This window comes from Anomalospiza imberbis, chromosome 3 (assembly GCF_031753505.1).
Source record: "Anomalospiza imberbis isolate Cuckoo-Finch-1a 21T00152 chromosome 3, ASM3175350v1, whole genome shotgun sequence".
Taxonomy (NCBI): Eukaryota; Metazoa; Chordata; class Aves; order Passeriformes; family Viduidae; genus Anomalospiza; species Anomalospiza imberbis.
The window spans coordinates 75,712,367-75,731,310 of NC_089683.1; the positions used below are offsets into that span (position 1 = coordinate 75,712,367).

At 37.0% G+C, this 18,944-nt stretch overlaps 1 protein-coding gene across 6 annotated transcripts in view; it reads left to right on the plus strand.

The window, feature by feature from the left end:
• Nucleotides 1–17,531, plus strand: part of PDE10A (phosphodiesterase 10A) — a 340,723-nt gene extending 323,192 nt beyond the window's left edge. For all 6 annotated transcript variants that reach the window (XM_068185214.1, XM_068185216.1, XM_068185213.1 and 3 more), the window contains 7 exons: nt 1,399–1,549; nt 4,276–4,431; nt 7,599–7,771; nt 8,870–8,981; nt 10,721–10,801; nt 12,884–12,972; nt 17,303–17,531. In XM_068185214.1, the coding sequence (XP_068041315.1) occupies nt 1,399–1,549; nt 4,276–4,431; nt 7,599–7,771; nt 8,870–8,981; nt 10,721–10,801; nt 12,884–12,972; nt 17,303–17,420 (880 nt within the window). In that variant the 3' untranslated portion in view covers nt 17,421–17,531. The remainder of the gene's footprint in view (nt 1–1,398; nt 1,550–4,275; nt 4,432–7,598; nt 7,772–8,869; nt 8,982–10,720; nt 10,802–12,883; nt 12,973–17,302) is intronic.
• The last annotated feature ends 1,413 nt before the right edge of the window (nt 17,532–18,944 follow it).

Below are 18,944 nucleotides of genomic sequence, written 5' to 3' on the forward strand. Positions count from 1 at the left end.
CACATATAAAATTAGGGAAACAAAAATGAGGAAAATATTTGAAAAGGAGACTATTGGAACAGGACATGTATTTAATTTCTGAAAGAACAAAACTTCTCAAACCTTTAAAACACACTGAAACATTTTAGGACTAAAATTTGATTTTAATATATTGAAGAATAAGGTTGTGCCTTAAAGTTTTTACCAATGTAATGTATAATTGTCCTGTCCTGGGAGAATTTCAGAGAAAATTGAATCATACTTACTATATTTTCTCTTCTGAAGGAGTAATATTTTACTGCTTTAATAAAGTATGCAAAATACAGCATTGGACGAAGTAGTAGTATTCTATATTCAGGCATCACAGATAATGATTTTTCCTTTGGCTATTATTATACTATCCTGTAATAACCATTAAGTTGAGAGTGGATGTAGATGAAAGTGACTATTTTGCTATTCTGAGTTATGATGTACTACTTTAAACAATAGTTCTATCACTGTCTGATTTTCTAGAATTAAAAAAGCTTAAAGTTTTTTGAAAGACAATATGCCTCTGTTTTTCTTAATGTCAGATTAAGGCTGAGAATAATAATTACGTTACTCAGCACACAACTGTAGAAATACACATTTCTGCCTATTTCCATGTAGTAGATGTGTCTGCATTTTTTACACATAGGTCAGAGACATGCAGGCTTTTTTCTCACTGTACCACTTTCCTGATTACCCAAGAAATTATTAAAACATGGAACTTAGAAAGAAAGCCAAATCGCAGCAACAGGGGGAAAAATGGAATAAAGGAAAACTGCCTTTTTATGAGGGAAAAAGTCATTGATTTAGGACTTAAAAAAATATTATTTGTTGAGAAGTGAAGAAACCGTGAGATGTGAATTTCTGTTCTGTGAGTCTAAACTGGAAGAAAAAATGTACAAGTATTGGAAAAATAAAATCTTCTGCTTCTTACAATGTCAATATGGAGCACCTCTAATTAATCAGGTTTATTTCTTCTGCTTAAAAGTCCTTTGCTTAAAAATCCCTGAATTTTCTGTTTTGATCACAAATCATGTTTTTAAATTGTCCATTAGATGTGGAGTTGAACTATATTTCAAGTTGAATAAGCAATTGAAAGAAATCACTTCAAGTTTCTGGGAGCAGGGAAGGTCATGGAATTCTATTGACTGAGCTGAGTAGCATGACTTATGTTCCTGAATTTAACAGATTAAACTAAGAGCATTGTCAGGCATCCACGCTCCTCTGTCCTTGCCAAACTTGAGTGACTCTTCATGTCATTCAATGAGTCATCCACAGTGAGAGTCAATCCTAGCAAGAAGGGTAAAGAAGGGTCTTTACCATCATTTCTCCTCTGCTGGTTGTTTTTCCTGTTCCTATTTCTTTTCTCTGACCAAATTATTTTCTTCCCAGCTTTGAACTTGAAAAGCTGTGCCGATTTACTATGTCTGTAAAGAAGAACTATCGCCGCGTGCCCTACCACAATTGGAAGCATGCAGTTACCGTTGCCCATTGCATGTATGCCATACTGCAGAACAACCAGGGGCTTTTTACTGATCTAGAGGTAGGTGACATGATGGTATCAGTTACCACACCTCATCAGAGCTGTCAGCTGATGAGTGCTCTCATCATCTAAATGTACTCTAGAATATTTTCTGTGCTAGAGTTTTTTTGTCAGCTCGGGCAGAGTGTATGTAAAGGTCTGCATGGAGAAACGGATGTGAGTAAAGAGTTTGAGGGAGGAAGATTGCTCAGATTCCCAATCCTAGTCATGTTTTTCAGGACTGCCCCTTAAAAAGCAGTAGTTGATTTGCTATAAATCTGTGTCAAAGTTTTGGGGTTCTCCCTGTCCCCTTACAACCACAGTCATTAATTATTTCACTAACTGTCAGATCTATCCCTCTGTGAGGGAGGGAAACACCCTGGATCTTGAATCCTGTGAGGTCTGGGAGATCCTGAATTGGAGGACAAGGGTTGCAGAGCTGGTTGACATATGTGAGTAAAGGAGAAGAGCCAAACTCTAAACAGATCACTAAGTGGAAATAAATAATTAGTAAAATAGAAGGCTTAGAATGTTAATACACAGTATGGAAAACTGTCACTTGTTTTTCTTCTGAATTATGGTACAACAGGGAGTGCTGTCTCTAATTAATGTTACATGAAACTTCTGACTTGGAGAACTTGTTCTCAGTTGTGCATAACTCTGCCAAATATTATCCATTTGGGCTGTAATTTTCCAGGCTCTGTTAACTTCCTCAAGGTGATTCATTTAGGGAAATTCCAGGCACAATTTTTGGCTCTTTAAAAGAGACATACTAGTAGAAATCAAAGTTTTGTTCAGTGTATAAGAGTAAAATGAAACTTGGTGAGCTTTCATTTGAAAAGGTCTAGTTTATCCTGCTGTAAAGCAGAGACTTGAAAATTGACACTGAAATGCAAAAGTGGCATATGCCAGTCATATGCTGAAATTTGGCCATGCTATACAAGTCTGAAAAAAATCAGTATTACTTTAAGAAAAAAAAAAATCTGTGGAGTACAGCCTCAGAGAATTTTTAAAGCTCTGATAACATTCAGTCGTAACCAAGTAGGAAGCCCCATCTCTTTGGAGAGGGAGAGTAAGAAAGAAAGGGAGAGCAAAAGAGACAGCTGTTAAGAGACATGGAAACAGTCTTTTTTTCCCTGAAAACTCCAGCCAGCCTTCATCTGTTTGAATGTCTTATCCCCAGTCTAGGTTCCAGCTCTTTTCAACAGTCTCCTTTCTTGATACTGGAGATGAATCCAACAAGAATACAGGAAACTGCTGAAAGAAAGTTTGGGGATCTAGGGATGGGGTAATCTCAGGTGAGGGATGCTGACACGAACCTCAATAGATTTAGAGATAGGAATATAAAACACTATAAAGGAGACACTGATCTGGAGAAAAATAGAGAAAAATGCAGTGGTTAAAGATTTGGGATCCAAGCAGATACCAAAATAGGTACAAGGACAAGAGCACTGTTATTATGTATTGTATAATCCTGAAGGACTGAGACAAGAATAACTTCCTGAGACATGGAGATTGGGACAAGCTGTTACTGCATAACTTCAAGTGATAGAGGTGTGTGTTGTGTTCCTAAGGGTTCCTCCTCTGTTGAGGATCTGTGTGGACATGTGCTGCTGCATCACATGGGGGTTTTTATATGCTTTTTAAAAATACACTTCACAAGATGCAGTATTGAAAAGATATCAAAATCAGAAATACAGTTAGCATTGCTACAGCCTTATTTCTGCACATGGTGTATTTGTGATAGTATTTCTAATGCATCATTGCTATTTTTCCACAGACTCATGGGTCTCTTAGTATAGTATCCAGATTGGATGTTGTGCACTTAATAGATGGGTAATCAATATTCTTTTTCTGCTTAATTTTATAGCCTTATCCTTGTTTACTGAACACTCATTAGAACCAATTGTAAGACAAAGATATTGGGTCTCTGAAGAAATTTTCACGATACTTCATGCCAACAGTGACAGTCATAAACATTAATGAATTTTTTTTCCAAACACATGAGCTATGTGAAAACCTTTTGAAAAAGAGATTTCAGGGACTCCATTTCTTCAAGATATTAAGGATTAATTATATAAAAAACCACTTACTGTCTTTATTTGTTTACATTTGCATTGTCCAGCCTTGTTCATGTCTCATGTTAGTGACTTCCTAGGAAAAAACCCCACTAGGAGACTTGGTTAGCATCTCTAGGAGTGTTGCAGAGGCAGATCGGTATTGAACTTCAGTGCACCTGTCTTAACCAGCAGATCATACATTTTGTATGCTTCTTCTCCCTCAATAACTGTGCTTTTTATTATTTTAATAAACATCAAAGGTAAGGATTCAGTGGATAACCAGACTGTTTAAAATGCAGATTTCTTCTGAAGCACAGTCCATCCAATAGTATATAATAACTCCTTCAATAACTGTGCTTTTTATTATTTTAATAAACATCAAAGGTAAGGATTCATTGGATAACCAGACTGTTTAAAATGCAGATTTCTTCTGAAGCACAGTCCATCCAATAGTATGTTATGTCCAGCAACGATTTTTAAATGCATAATATAATTACATTTGGACCAAGAATTTTAATTCAGCATGTCCTTACTGTCATGTTTATCTCATTTTTAAGGATATTTCCACATGTGCTGCTTGAAGGCAGTGTTAGCATTCTGCAACTTCTGCAGTATTTTGGGTAGAGAGTGACATCTAGGGGCAGGAAATACATCTTGCTTTTCATGCTTGTGTCAATTTTCTTGTAGCGAAAGGGTCTTTTAGTTGCATGCCTGTGTCATGACCTGGATCACAGAGGTTACAGCAACAGCTATCTTCAGAAATTTGATCACCCCTTAGCTGCTCTCTATTCCACATCAACGATGGAACAGCACCACTTCTCACAGACTGTGTCCATCCTGCAGGTAGGATTATTGAAATTGTATATTCTGTGCATTAGCGTCCAGTGGTGGAAGGAGGAGTCACATCGTTACCAAGTAGACTTTCTGAAGCATGCTTAGTTTACTTTCTCTATTATAGTACTCATTTAGAAGAGTAGAAGATTTATTACAGCAAGCCAGGTTTCACAATTAGCAACCAAAGGATTCAACAATAGTGCAAAACACAGCTTTCGCAAAATCTTGAGCTTATAAAAAATATTGTGTTTTTGAACGTCTTTACTTGTGGTCTGCCTTTGAAGCTTTTTGCTTCTTGTTCACTGGAGGCTTTTCCCTTGACCATGTGGAATAGGAACTTTGAAAATGAATAATAATTTTCTCAGATACATATATATTTTTTGTCATAATGTATTTCAGCAAAGTCTTCAACCATCCTGAAATTTTGAATAAAAACTCAAGTACTGGCAAAACTTTGTATGAGAAACTTGAAAACCCGCTGTAATAAATTCTGTGAACACTGAATGTGTGGCATGAGAGGGGATATGGTAATTTTTCATGCATGAAAATTGTAAACCTATTTCATTATGTTATTCTGTGCTTATTTGTTACTCGGCAATTTGAAATGAAAAAAACCTGAGTAAGGTAATAGTCTGTGGAAGAGAGTATGAGGTCGTGTGTCTTTATGTTTAATGAAGAAAAAACTGCAAGAAAACATGCAGACACTTTTTGAGAAAATACAGGTGTGCTACTGACACACACATATTTTCTCATGAGTGAATTTTTTATAATTCTCAATTAGAAGAGTGAGAACTCTTATCTGTGAAACCACTGCCAGTCCATAACTGTGCTCAGTAGTTTTAATTTTCCGTGCACACTCAAATTACAGCCTAACCTTGCTACTGTGCCACTGATTCATTGTTAATCTTTCTTTCTGGTTTTTCAGGGGAAGATATTTATTTTCTTAAATATGTAATCACCTTTTAGGAAAAATACATATTCTGTCTTGTATTCAGAATCACATCTTGTGATTATGGTTTTAGGTATCATATGCATTTAATCACAGAATGGAAGCTTTATCTCTGAATGCTCCTTCATGTAGGAGGGTGTAATTGAATCCTTCAGTGGTGGTATGGCATTAGATGTTTAGTGTTCATTCTTCGTGTGAATTTGTGCACAGTGAGCATGTTCCTCAGTCATTAACACTTCACTGTCCCAACCATTTTGCATTTTTTCTGGCAGAAATGTTGTAATCGATGAAAATCCCATTTGCCATGAAGGCAGGGAACCCTTTTGCTTCCCTGGCACCTCCTGCATTTGCTGTCAGTGTGAGTGAGGAAAGGGGGATAAGTGGCCAGAGCTGTAGAGTGGATTCAAGACATCAGCTGCTGAAGCACCCATGAGTGGTAAATAGCAGCAAAAGCAGACTAGAGCAGCCTTTTGGACTTGCTGGATTTTGTTTGAATCCAAAAGTCTTCTTGAATTAATGGACTGATGGAAAAAAAATTCAAACCAAACCACTAAGCTTTTTAGGGTTTATCTAAGTTTTAATTTTACATTAGTAACCTGCGGTACTTTTAACTGCTTGAGACTTCAGAGCTGCTTTGCTCATCCACCCGCAGTTCAAGTGTACACCATACTTAGGACACAGGATTCAATTCACTAACTTTAGCTTAGCAGGCAAAGAACAAAATCTTCAGCGTTGTACTTTGTATATACTACTCAAAAGCCTAAGTGACACAAACTCATAACTGTCAGCACTTTACAGAATCAGTTCTTTTCAGGTAGTCTGAACAGAAGCTGTCATAGTGGTCTTTCTGAGAGTGCAGCTTCTAAAGCCCAAGAGTAGAATCTAGAATAATTTAAATATTAGAACAAATACCATGGTCACAGGAATTAGACAGCAAGGCTGGGGAGTAAAAGGTCCCCAAAACCCTCAGTTGTGGGAACTAGCAATAGTAATTTTTTGCTTCCAAAGTGCTGATGATGGATTAAAATGTTCTGATTTTTTTTTTAAACATAATGTTCTGTGACTTAGAAATCTGTCAAAGGAGCCTTGAGACATAGATGGGTTGTATTTTCTATTCATTATTCACAATAAATCTACTTGTCTAAGTGAAAGTCCTGGAAAATGAAGTTTATGTTCTGGATGGTGAGAGAAACCAAGCCTATTTGTACTGCAGAGGATTTATTTTGAGCAAATTATGTAAATGCTTGCTGAAAGTCAGGGAAACTTTTTGAGCTTCAGCCCAAATGCCAATTAAATGTCAAAACACCTCTGCATTTGTTATATTTTAATGATATTTTCTTTTTCTGAATGTGCACACCTTGACATGGCTAGCTCATTCTTTTCTTTTTGTCTGCTTCCTCTCAACAGCAGAAAGACTTTTGACAAGTTGTTTTCCAAATCTTAGAGACAGCAGATAGTCTTGATTTTTTCAAAATGTGATATAGCTTCTTGAGTGATCACAGTGCATGCATATTGTCAGTTGAATGTGCAGTAATACCTTGTGGAAATTGAAAAGTGATGGCAGTGGTGGGTTACCAGAGCCTCCATAGCGGAAACTGCTATCTTTGGTTTATGAGTCATTCAACTTAAGATTGAACAAAGCAGCTTTTCCCCCCTAAATGTTCACATACATTAAAATAATTAACTTTTTTTATATATAGAAAATTATGTCAGTAAATGCAGCAATTTCAGGCACATTTCATTTGGAACATTAGGAAAACAAAATTATTTAGCATTTTTAACTTCAGTGTTTCTTTATCTATACTGTATATTACAGAGTATCAAAACTATGCTTAAGTGAATCAGGTACTCAGTTTACCAACTTGACTGTGCAGACTCTGTATCAGAACTGAATCACAAGTTTCCAAGTTAACGCTCTCTGGAAGTGTTGTGTCCATAGTGATTTTAAATCAAAGAAAAAGATTTCAGTAATTTTTCTCTAGTAATACCTTGAGGCTTCAGATGGAGCAGTCCCCAAAACAAATTGGTGGCTTAGTCATAGTTTTTTTCATGATAGTGTTTACAAAGGAAGAATAAAAATGGGAATTTCAGGCCATTAACATTTGAATTTGCAACAAAGCTTGTCATTGGGCTTGTAAAACAGTCGTAACCTGTCTGGTGAAGTAAAGACTGAAATCGTCTCTGAATTAGAGCTTGTGCTTTTTATTGGTTTTTTACTTTTTCATAGCTGGAAGGGCACAATGTCTTCTCCAATCTGAGCTCCAGCGAATATGAGCAAGTACTTGAGATCATCCGGAAAGCCATCATTGCCACAGACCTTGCCCTTTATTTTGGAAACAGAAAACAACTTGAAGAGCTGCATCATGCAGGAGCATTAAACCTTAAGAACCAAACACACAGGTAAAGCAGTAAAACAGAAGTAGATCCCCATGGTATTAGTCTAGAAAGAGAAATCATCTTTTTTGAAAAAAAGAATTACCTCTGAATGGTAATTTTCTTACACATGTGATTTCTAAGACCTGCAGTGTGTAAAATTACACATATATAACAGTAATTGCCATTGCTTTATATTTGCATTTACCCTTACATGGCTGATGACTTCTTTATCTTAGGGGAAGTGCACTTTGCATTTATTGGTTGATTATACTGTTTGTTTGTGTATTTCATGTGGTATATTTGTCTGTTGGTACAGTTTTAATGACTGCCACCACACTGGCATGCAGGTTAGCAAGCTCTGTGCTTTTTCACATGGAATAGGCATTATTAACAAAGATGCAGGTGTCCTTAAGTGCCATCTCAATTTCTCCATTTGGTGAAAACAAGTGAATTTAAATTAAATTGCCAGTTTTCTTTCTAAAACTTAGATTCACAAAACACAGATTTGTGCTAAAAATTGATTAAATAGGATTTTTTGTGTGTGTGTGTGTGCATCTTATTCTGATAATGATGTTGTTCAGTTCCTGATGTTGTTCAGTTACTCTGTGAACAGGTTTGTCACCATATAGGACAGAGTTATGCCTTGTGTTCTTGTTCTTTCAGAGTTTGAATTCATTCCAACAAAGCAATGACAGCATCTTGAGACAGACTCAGAAGTAGTCTTTCCCCTCTCTTTAAAGAACAAAGAAATGCAGCAATAAGATATACCATCTTTCTATTTATAGACTTGTACTGTGTATTCAGAGAATTATAGAGGGGCATGTGAGTGTTTTAACAGGCAGGCATCTTATGCCCTTGTCCTATGTATGTGATTTGTAGAGAATGGTTAATGAACTCTGGTTGCAAACAATGTAGGGAGTACAACAAGGTATACAGTACACAGTCTGTGCCATTCCTTATCAAAGAATCAAACAAATGAGGAAGAAACAATAGGTGGGAGAAAATTCATAGTGTGTATACATTGCTGCTGATTCAGCTGAGGAAGGGCAAATGAAAGCTTTGCAGAGCAATCATTAATTCTTTACAAAACTTATAATTTAATGTTGTTTTATTCTATTTTAGAGATAGAGTGATTGGCCTGATGATGACAGCTTGTGATCTGTGCTCTGTAACAAAGCTGTGGCCTGTTACCAGACTGACGGCCAATGATATATATGCAGAGTTCTGGGCTGAGGTATGTGTGATTCATTTGTTCACTCTCCTTATAAACAGAAGCACCCAGGAAGGAAAAACCCAACTATAAGTATTTTTCAATCAACATCTTAGTGTGCTTGTTTTAAAGAGAGTTCACTGGTGCATGTATGTGTTCGTTGCTTACTCTGAAGTTATTTAAAGAGCTGAGTTAGCTATCTAATTTTCAGGCAGTGTTTTTTCTCTCTTTTCAGGATAATGTAGAAAGTATGTCCTAACATAAAGTGACCAAGCAACAGAACAAAGAAGAAGTCACTAACTGTAGTTTTTTGTAGAAATGCAAAATATAAAACCAGATTCCAGGTCAGCTGCCTTGAAACATATTTATAAAGCTATAATGTCAGTACAGAAAATGCTAAAATAAATATGAAAAGCATAATTTTTTTTTGAGTCTTCTTTGTGAGCCAGCTCAGCAACAGTGTCTCAGAGAGAGCTGGGTTTTTAATACATAGAAAGTTACTCTACAATTAATGTGTACTGAGAATTGAAACAAGGAATTAAGCTGTAGTAATGTAATCATGTTCACAAATAAATATGCAGTCTCTCACATGTTGTATGCTGAGGTATAAATATCCTAATTGTTTAATTTTTAAGTGGAAGTGACTGCACTGGAGATAAGGAATAAATTGCATAGAGCAGAGTTATGCAACTTTAGGAAATATGGTTGTATTTTCAGGACTACTATTGCATGTGTTTTTCTTTTCTGTTATGTGCCCTGTGGAACCTTGCAGTATTCAGTGGGCTTATTTCTGTTTTACATAGGCATAAAATAGAAATCAGGCCCGTGGAGTTGATGTAGCATGCATTTAGTGTGGAGATTGTTACCTTGCCTGTTGCATGTTCATCATGAAATTCCAGATGTGTGCTTCTTGTTGGGTGTATTTTGTATTCACATGTTCTTGTTCTCTTAATTGTAAACAGCTCAGAGTACAACAAAATATTTAAAAAATGCTGACTGTGTAAACTCAAAGATCTAGTTCAGCACTCACTTTCTGAAATGCCTGCACTGGAAAGTGAGTGTTCTTATGAGTGGTAGAATGGAGGTATAATGTTGACACATCTCACTGATTACATACTCAACTTTTTTGTTTATAAATTTGCTTTTGAATGCAAATCATGTGAGTTCAGTGGAGAATGAAGGATAAACCTGATTTTCCATACTCCAAAATAGTAAAGGTGGAATTATGGACATAATTGCGCCTGTCCACATGTTAATTTTTTGTAATCCAAGGATTAATTAATAAAGGTAGATGTTGATATATTGATATATATTGAAAAGAAAAAAATTTTGACAAAGAGGGTACTGTAAATTCATCTGGTTTACTCAGCTTTTCCTTTGATGGGTGATTTATGTTCTACTGGTCATTGCATTATGGTGCTTTAAACAGCTATTTTGAAAGATGAGACTAACTAAACAGATAGTGCAGAATAGAATGATTTCTTTGGGTTTGGTCTTTCAGTTGCTTTTCACTATGGAGGCACACTTGGAAATAAGGAAAATGTGTGTACATTGACTTACAGCATCTGTTGTTTACATTATCACTTAGGTCAATGTACAAAATGAGCCTCTCCTTGTGCATTTTTCTGAGATTGCCTCAGAGTGGTACCACACATTATTTTAAATTCTGGATTTTTAGATTGACATAGAATAGAAGATGGAAATTAATTCAGGTCTCAATAGTCTTGTTTTTGTTTACTTAATATCTCTCTCCTTTTCTCCAGGGCGATGAAATGAAGAAAACAGGTATTCAACCTATTCCTATGATGGACAGAGATAAGAAAGATGAAGTCCCTCAGGGTCAGGTATGAGCTCTCTCAGTAAAATGGTACTTGTTTATACATAAAACATGTATGAAAAAAAACATTTCATATATTAGTGAGTATTACTTTTGAAATTGGGTTATTCAAACTGCTGAATTCGATGTTATTTTTTAACGTAGCAGTGGAAAACTTGTTTTCAAATTTTGGTTAAATGACAGTGTGTCCTTTGCTGTTATCTCTGTTGTCCTTGTAGCTCTAGCTAAGACCACAATCACCTTGAATTTTTACAAGCATCAAAAATGCTTTTTATCTTAGTAAGTGGTTGTTTCAGCCCTTAGCTAGTGTCCAAAGGAGGGTAAGAAAGATGGTGAAGGGCCTTGAGGGGAAACCTCATGAGAGACAGCTGAGGTCACTTGGTCTGTTCAGTCTGGAGAAGAGGAGACTGAGGGGAGACCTCACTGCAGTTACAACTTTCTCATTAGGGGAAGGGGGAGAGGACAGTCCAGCACTGATTTTTCTCTGCAGTGACCAGTGACAGTGCACAAGGGAGTGGCCTGAATTTGTGTCAGGGAGGTTTAGGCTGGATATTAGGAAAAGGTTCTATACCCAGAGGGTGGTTGGGCGCTGGAACAGGCTTCCCAGGAAAGTGGTCAGCACCAACCTGACAGAGTTCAAGCAGTATTTGGACAATGCTTATGGTGTGACTCTTGGGGATGGGCCTATGCAGAGTTGGACTTGATGGTCCTTGACCTTGACCCTTCCAACTCATCATATTCTTTGATTCTGTGATTTTCATTGAGCTAGAAGGTCTACAGGGTGACTGTATCTAATGTCCTGTTTTAGTTTTTAACAATTACAGAGTAATCTTTTTCCACTGAAATAAAATAGTTCCCCTTAAAAACTAGCAAACAAGAAGAAAAGAAAAAATCCAAAACAAATGGGAAGAAAATGAGGCAGTATATGAAATAGTGTGGATGAGCAGACATCCCATCTGTATGTAGCCTTGCCTTCTAACCAACTGCAGTTTCTTTTGTTGGTTGCACTGTAAGTACTTCATCCCTGTAGGTACTTCATCTGGTTAACCCAGATGAACGGTCAGAAAATGTATCTTATTTTTATTTAAAGTACACAGAAGACTTGGTTACGTAGCAGTATGGGATGAATCTTTATGTTGATGAAAACAAGAGTTGCTCTTCAATTTCTGAATAAGGATCAAAGTTTGGATTATTAAAAAAAGAGATAGTATCAAATGCTTTGGCCGTGCTACAATACATAGTATTTCGCTAAAAGATATTTAAAATTTCTGCCCAAAGGAAGGGATCACAGTACACTATTGTAACTATCATAAGAGTCTGGGATAAGTGAGGGATGTTATAATGAATCTGAATGCAATCTGTCATCCTTGATAATATAAAAGTAGCATTTTCTAAAAATTTCATCATGTCATGACAATTCAGCTGTGACATCGTAGCCATCACAGGCCCCTAAGCCTCTATGAGTCAGATATCATTAAAAATGGGCTCATTTGGTTTTTCCTAAATATGATAATGGTAAAAATGTATTATTGAACTGCATACATGAGAAGCAACTGCAAACCGATCATTGATCACACTGCACACCATTCACAAATGTGCAGAGCCCCCAGCATTTTAAGTACATTGAACTATGCAGTGCATACCCTGGAGGACATCAGAACAATACATAATCTGACCATATTTTGTGAATGATGCACAACCTTCCTTTTTAAAAAAATAAAATCATCACGTGAATCATGTTTGCAGAAATGTCTTTAACATCTCCACCTACTTCCCGCTGCTACTGACACCAAACAGGTAGACATATTCTGAACAAAAGAAATGAATCAATTGAATAATAAAAGGTCCTGTAGAAAACCTTACCTGAAGCAGCCATATCAGTCATAAAAGAAAGGCATGTAAGCAACTTGTAATTACCAAAGATTTCACTGTTGCTGCTTATTTTAAAGCATTTGGATGTTAAAAGAAGATGTAGAAGTGTGAATAACAAATACAAGTAGTAATTAAGTAAAGAGCTTTGAGCTGTTAGCTTCCAGTATTGTAGTCTGGCAACAATTAAACTATTTTTTTTCATTCTTGTTTTTCATAGATTGGGTTCTACAATGCTGTAGCCATCCCATGTTACACCACCCTTGCACAGATTTTTCCTCCAACTGGGCCACTACTCCGAGCATGCAGGTGAGTAAATGTGCACAGCTGATACCTTGGTCAAGGAAAAAGCAAAAGTGCTTTGCAAGTTTGTCTGAAAATATAGATTTTTATTTTTAGAATTTGCATGAATATTAACAGAGATACACATCTCACATTAATCTATTCAGAAACCCAGAGGTGGTAACTACTGTCAGGAACTATCCACTGTAGATCTACAGACACAGGTGATTAAAACGTGTTAGATGCCAAAAGCATTTAGAGAGAAACAGTTCAGTGTTTGTGCATCCCTGTCTACGCTGGCTCAGTTTCCCTCTGTTTTTCCTTCAGTGTGGTTCCCATAAGAAAAATTGGCCAGTATTCTCTTTACTTAAAAAATGCGTGTTTAGCACATGATTTTACTTCATATGAGATAATTTGTCTTAAAAATCAGAAAAAGAAATATCCAGAAAATATTCAGTAGTTGAGAGCATAGGAGTAGTAACACTGGGGAATGGGAGAAGCAGATGTAACTTTCTCCTATAACACAGTGGGTTTGGAGCTTGGGTTGTTCTGGAAAAGAGGCAAGAGTCCTTTACGTGTTGGCTGCTTCTCCACTTGAATGATGGTGGGTTGCTTTGTAGGTAGTTCTGTCCAGTAATTATATCCTGGGCCTTAGCACTCCTTCCTGACAAAAATTTTTCTGAAACCAGTGAATGCTTCATGAAAATGTTCTGGTTTCAGGTTAACCTATATTTTCTAGAAAACCCCAGTTGTTTCATAAAATGCCAGTGGTTAAAGGTCTGTTTTTCTATGCTCTTAGTAGTACTCTCTCATATTTTTTTGTTTTGTTGTGATCCCTAAATTCTATCAAACATTGAACTTTTTCTTTGTCCTGTATGACCTCCTCTTGTGGATCCTGTGGACTAATTTTTTTTTCTGTGAAGTAACAGAAAAATGCCTTGAAATTAATGTAGTAGCAAAACAATTTCATTCACACACAAACATGCTTTCATATAGCTGTGAGAAGAATATGTAGGTCTCTTTCAGTGGTACAGAGGACTACCTTATGAAAAAAGTGAGTATCTAGGAGCCAGCATTAATAGTCAGCTGCCCCTGCTGAGTATGGCTGTGCAACCCTTAGATGGATATGGAAGGACTATTCAGGAGAATTAGAGACTATACCTTTGTAGTTCTTACATTAATGGGGCTACAGCTGGAATTTTGTTTGGTGTCTGTGCTTTAAGGAGGGTAGGTAAAGACATGAACAAATGAGAGAATGTAAAGAGCTGAAGGAATGTTTTGAGATCTTATTAGAGAGAAGCTAAATATTGTATTTGTTTTATCCAAGAAAATTATAGAATCTCAAAATTATTTGGGTTGGAAGATCCCTTGGAAGAGATAATCTTGTTCAGTCTCCCCTCTGTGGGAATGGACATCATCTGCTAGAGCAGGGCCCAGAGCTTCATCCAACCTGGCCTTGAACACTTCCAGGGATATGGCATCCACAGCTTCTCTGGGCAAGTTGTTCCAGTGCCTCACCACCCTCACAGTAAAACTTGATCAAAATCAAGTTTTTAAAACACTTAATGTAAACTGGTCTTTAGAGAGGCTGGGTGGAGGGCTTAAAATGGCAGAGTATCTTTTACAGGAGCAACCATCTGGGAAGACACATCTTGATTTCTGGCCATGTGGATATCCCAATGAGGCTTATTTGCAAAAGTGGTCTGTTTCACTTGGTGGCTCATCTTTTAGAACTCAGATGAAGATATTTAAAGTTGAACTGTGTATATCAAACACCCACATAATCATGTGCTCTAGATAAAGTTTCTCACTAATTCTGAAGACCAAGCATAAACATCTTTTCCAGAGTTGGTTTCTCTGTAAAAGGTGTGATGTCTGAAGTAAAAGCAATCAGACTCCTGGCAGAGATTATATGATTTTTTTTCTATTCCAGAAATTATGCTTGTTGTTTGTAATTCAAATTGTTATAATGATACTTCTGGATGCTACACTGGCACTGAATGCTACACTGGCACTATCCACACTGGTTAGAGCCCTGGACAGACAGTTCCCTGTCTTGCTGTTGTGTATTCTTTAATTTAGATTGTGCTAAAGCAGAACTGAAAGGTAGCTAATTAGATAAAGCCTCTGCAGGACTAAGGAGCTTCTTGAAAATCCACATCCTGAAGTAGTCTTCTGAGAAGCAGTTTGGTAGTTTTATTTTAGCCTTGAAATAATCCTCTGCTTTTTCTTTGAAGACAATGAAGAAGAAGTTTGAGGGTTAAGACTTGGAGATGGAGAACAGGAAATCAGAATACAGATATAACTTCAGGTGCCCGGTTAGAAAAAATTTATGTTATTGCAGGGTCTAGAATATTCCAGAGTGTTTCAAATGGCTGATTTTGCACTACACTTTTGTTTTTCCTTTATTTTTGATGGGTAACTGTTATGTGGTGTGATCAGAGGCATACAGCCTCATTTTTGTTTGGTGTTTCCTTAGTTGCTGACTGAACCAATTTTGATATCACCTCTTCACCAGCAGGGCTCATTCTTGAACACAATATTTAAGCTGCTGTGTCCTTGAGTTCTTTGAAACTCGGACACCAGCTGCAAATAATAGCAGCAAAAGCAGCCAAGGCAGCATGTCAGCATCAAGGCTTTTATTTTTAGAACCTCTGGGCATTTATTCCAGACGTTAAGAGCCAGGGAGCTCAGAGGCAAATGAATCATATTATCTGTACCTTACAAAAAAAAAAAAAAAAATCCAGCACTGGTTTTCCATAAATTAAGGTAGCAACCAACAGTCTAGAAGTTTTTTTGGTCTGGTAATTTATTCCACATTTTTAAATGCTTTGTCATCCTGTGTAGATCAAAACTATTAGCCCACCTGTGTTACATGTATTAGCCCATGTACTCAGTAGGTCTACCAAAGTATAAATATATGGTAGTGTATTTATTTGGAAGATGAAGTGATTTTTTTCCCTTTATTTCAGAGACAAATAATTTAAAACTATTTTCCTTGTGCTTTTGGGTCTCTCAATTCTTAATGAAATTTTTATGATTTAAAAATATTTTGGCTGCAATTCTTGTTGTTTTCCCAGGTCCAGGAAGGAGACAGAAATAGTGATGCTTCACCTTTTCTGCTTCTTAGTGCCTGATTGTATTAGCTGAGGCTCAATGCCTTGTTAATGCTGGCTTCATAACTTCCAGCTGGCCTGAAGCAGTGGCAGAGCATTTTCCTGCAGAAAATGGTGTAGGTGTTACCCTAGAGGGCACCAGCCTTCTTTGGTAGACTTCATCAGATCCTACCTTCCACCACCCTCGGAAATGCAACATTTTTTCTTCTTACCTGTATGCTGTGCTTTCAGATCAATATTTGCTGGTTTAGCAAATGTTGACAAGGCTGTGACATAAGAATCAGAAAAGCTCTGCCATGTAATGTAATATCATTGTATACCATGGGAGACCTTTTAGTACTGTTGCCATCCTGTTTGTTTACCAAAGGCATCTAAGAACTGTTGCTCTGGTAACTAGGGATCTGACAGTATGAAGATGAAACATTTGGGTTTGCTCTCTTTCTCTTTGTGTTTGAAGTCAGAATGCTGAGATTTGGCCATTGGTTGCAAGGCCTATCATCAACACAGACTTCCCAATCACTAGAGTGGTACTGCTGTACAGCAAGTAAGGCTATGGGTTTGTATCCCCTTCAGATCATTAGAACATTACCAACTTGATTTCTCATAATTTTATGGCTTATGAACAGAATTTTGAACTTAGGGTTTCGCCAGGCTGTGAGGTACTAAAAGACATTTATGAAGACATTTATGTCACAAGGAAGGGGTACCCTTTAAATGTAGTAGACTTTTTTTTTTTTGATTACTTACACAAAAGTAGCTGAAAATTGATACTGTGATCCTGGCATGCAACATTTTATATATTGTCAGGCAGCCCTTTTGCCGGAGTTTCAGAAAGCTTAATCTGCTCCTGTGCTCCAGAGTGCTGTTTCAGAGTCTCTGCAGTCATGTCTCTCTTGGGACACAGCTGGGCTTTCCTGCAGCCATGAGGGCTGTAAGTTTGTTGTGGAAGCAGGTGGTAGCCTCTAGCTTCAGGGCTTGCCTTGGGGAAGGAAGGGGTACTGTAGGCTAGGATAGAGTTGACATGAATATGAGTCATACACAATTACAAAATGGGATAACTGAAGCTGAAGGCTGAAATAATGTGTAGATGATAAAAGCTTGATGACATATAAGTACTAATATAAATATACTTACTTAAATATAAATCTCAAAGTATAGTACAGCAGACATTATTGTGAGGAAGAAATAAATCCCAGTCAATTTATGAACAGTGTCTTACCTTCAATTTTTTGCATCTCCAGGGACAATCTTAACCAATGGGAGAAAGTAACAAGAGGTGAGGAAGCCTCTATATGGATTTCTTCTCAATCCCTTGCTCCTGGGACCTCAGATTCTCTTCCTGTGAAGATTGATGACTGAACAGCAGCAACAGATTGCTTTAACCTGAAAAGCACCCCTTCTTGTTTTGGGGATTGTTTTTTGTTTTGTTTCATTTTTATTTGAAAAAAAAAAAAAAAAGGAAAAAGTAAAGCTGCAAGACGCTAAGAAATAAACCTGCCTAGGAAGGTAACACCTATGGAGTTACCTCAGCTAAATGACTCCGACAGCCAATCTCCTGACCTACACCAGTGACACAACGTAAACAGAGGGAAAATGACAACCCAGATGTTTTGGAGTCAGCTATCAAAAGAGAACTTACAACTTGTGAATATAAAAGACTGGCCTTATCTCATGGGCTACATTGCTGAGGCCTTAATTTAAAACTGATGGCGGGGGGGGGGAATCTTATGGGGTACTTCTAAATTGTATCTTTCTAGTAAGGGTTTCAATGGTACTTTTATTATACCGTACTGTGGCTGGCTTTAACACCAGTGTCACTTGGGAGTTCTTGGCTATAAATAGAATATACCCATTGCTATTGTGAATGTTTATGTGTGATCTACTTGTAATCAGTTTGAACTCCAGCAGAATCCTTGGAGATTATAATTTATGCTTAGGTTACAGTGAATTCTCTTGCTGCAAACTAAAGGAAAACCAACATTCAGGTTAAAGTTTTAAAGTACTTCATTAAGCATCATGATGCCAATTGTCTGTCACTCACAAGGGAAATGTTGATAGAACTAGTGATGGTGCTTTGTTCTTTAGGATGTTTTTTAAAACTAGACAACTCCTCCCTTAAAACACTGGAAGTACTGGTTAATTATCTCCCATATGAGAGGGAATTTCAGGTTGGAGTTTCTGTATCCATAGTGACAGAAATATCGGATAAAATTTAAATGTGACAGCAAAGATTTCCTTGCCTAGCTCACATTTAAGTAAAGTCATCATTTTTATTTCTACCTGCTGAGCTGTATTTTAAAAGGTATTGAAGACATACCTGAAGTATGCTATCTGCTGGGAACAAAAGCCTTGTCAGAAAAGTCAGGTCTGATAAGGGGGATTGTGGTACCATCACAATAAATCAAAAGTGTTTTTTGTATTGACTAGCTTTTGTGTTGCACAGTAACACTGCATGTCTTCTACTGCTTTATTCCCCCATCCCAAGATGAGTGAAATTAGGAAACTTCTCCATTTGTCTGTTTGTTTTTTCCCCCTAGTTAGAGAAATTTCCAGGTTTAGAAATGCTTTTCTTAGTGAAAGAATAGCTGACTGAAGAAAAGTACACTAAATGGTGTGTTTACAGTTCTGTGCTGACTTAGGCCTTGGCCTTACAAACTTTTGCACAGACTTACATGTAATGCCACTCTTATAAATTTCGTGCAATTGTACAGAATGTTTCACAACACTTAATTTGCCTTTGTCTTTCTCTTAAAAATGAGAAAAAAAAATCTTCATAGTGATCCACACAGTAGATGAAAACACAGTCTTTGCATACCTTTCACATACAGCCTATACTGCACTAAAAGCACTATACTGTGCTTTTTCACAGATAATGCACTCTTG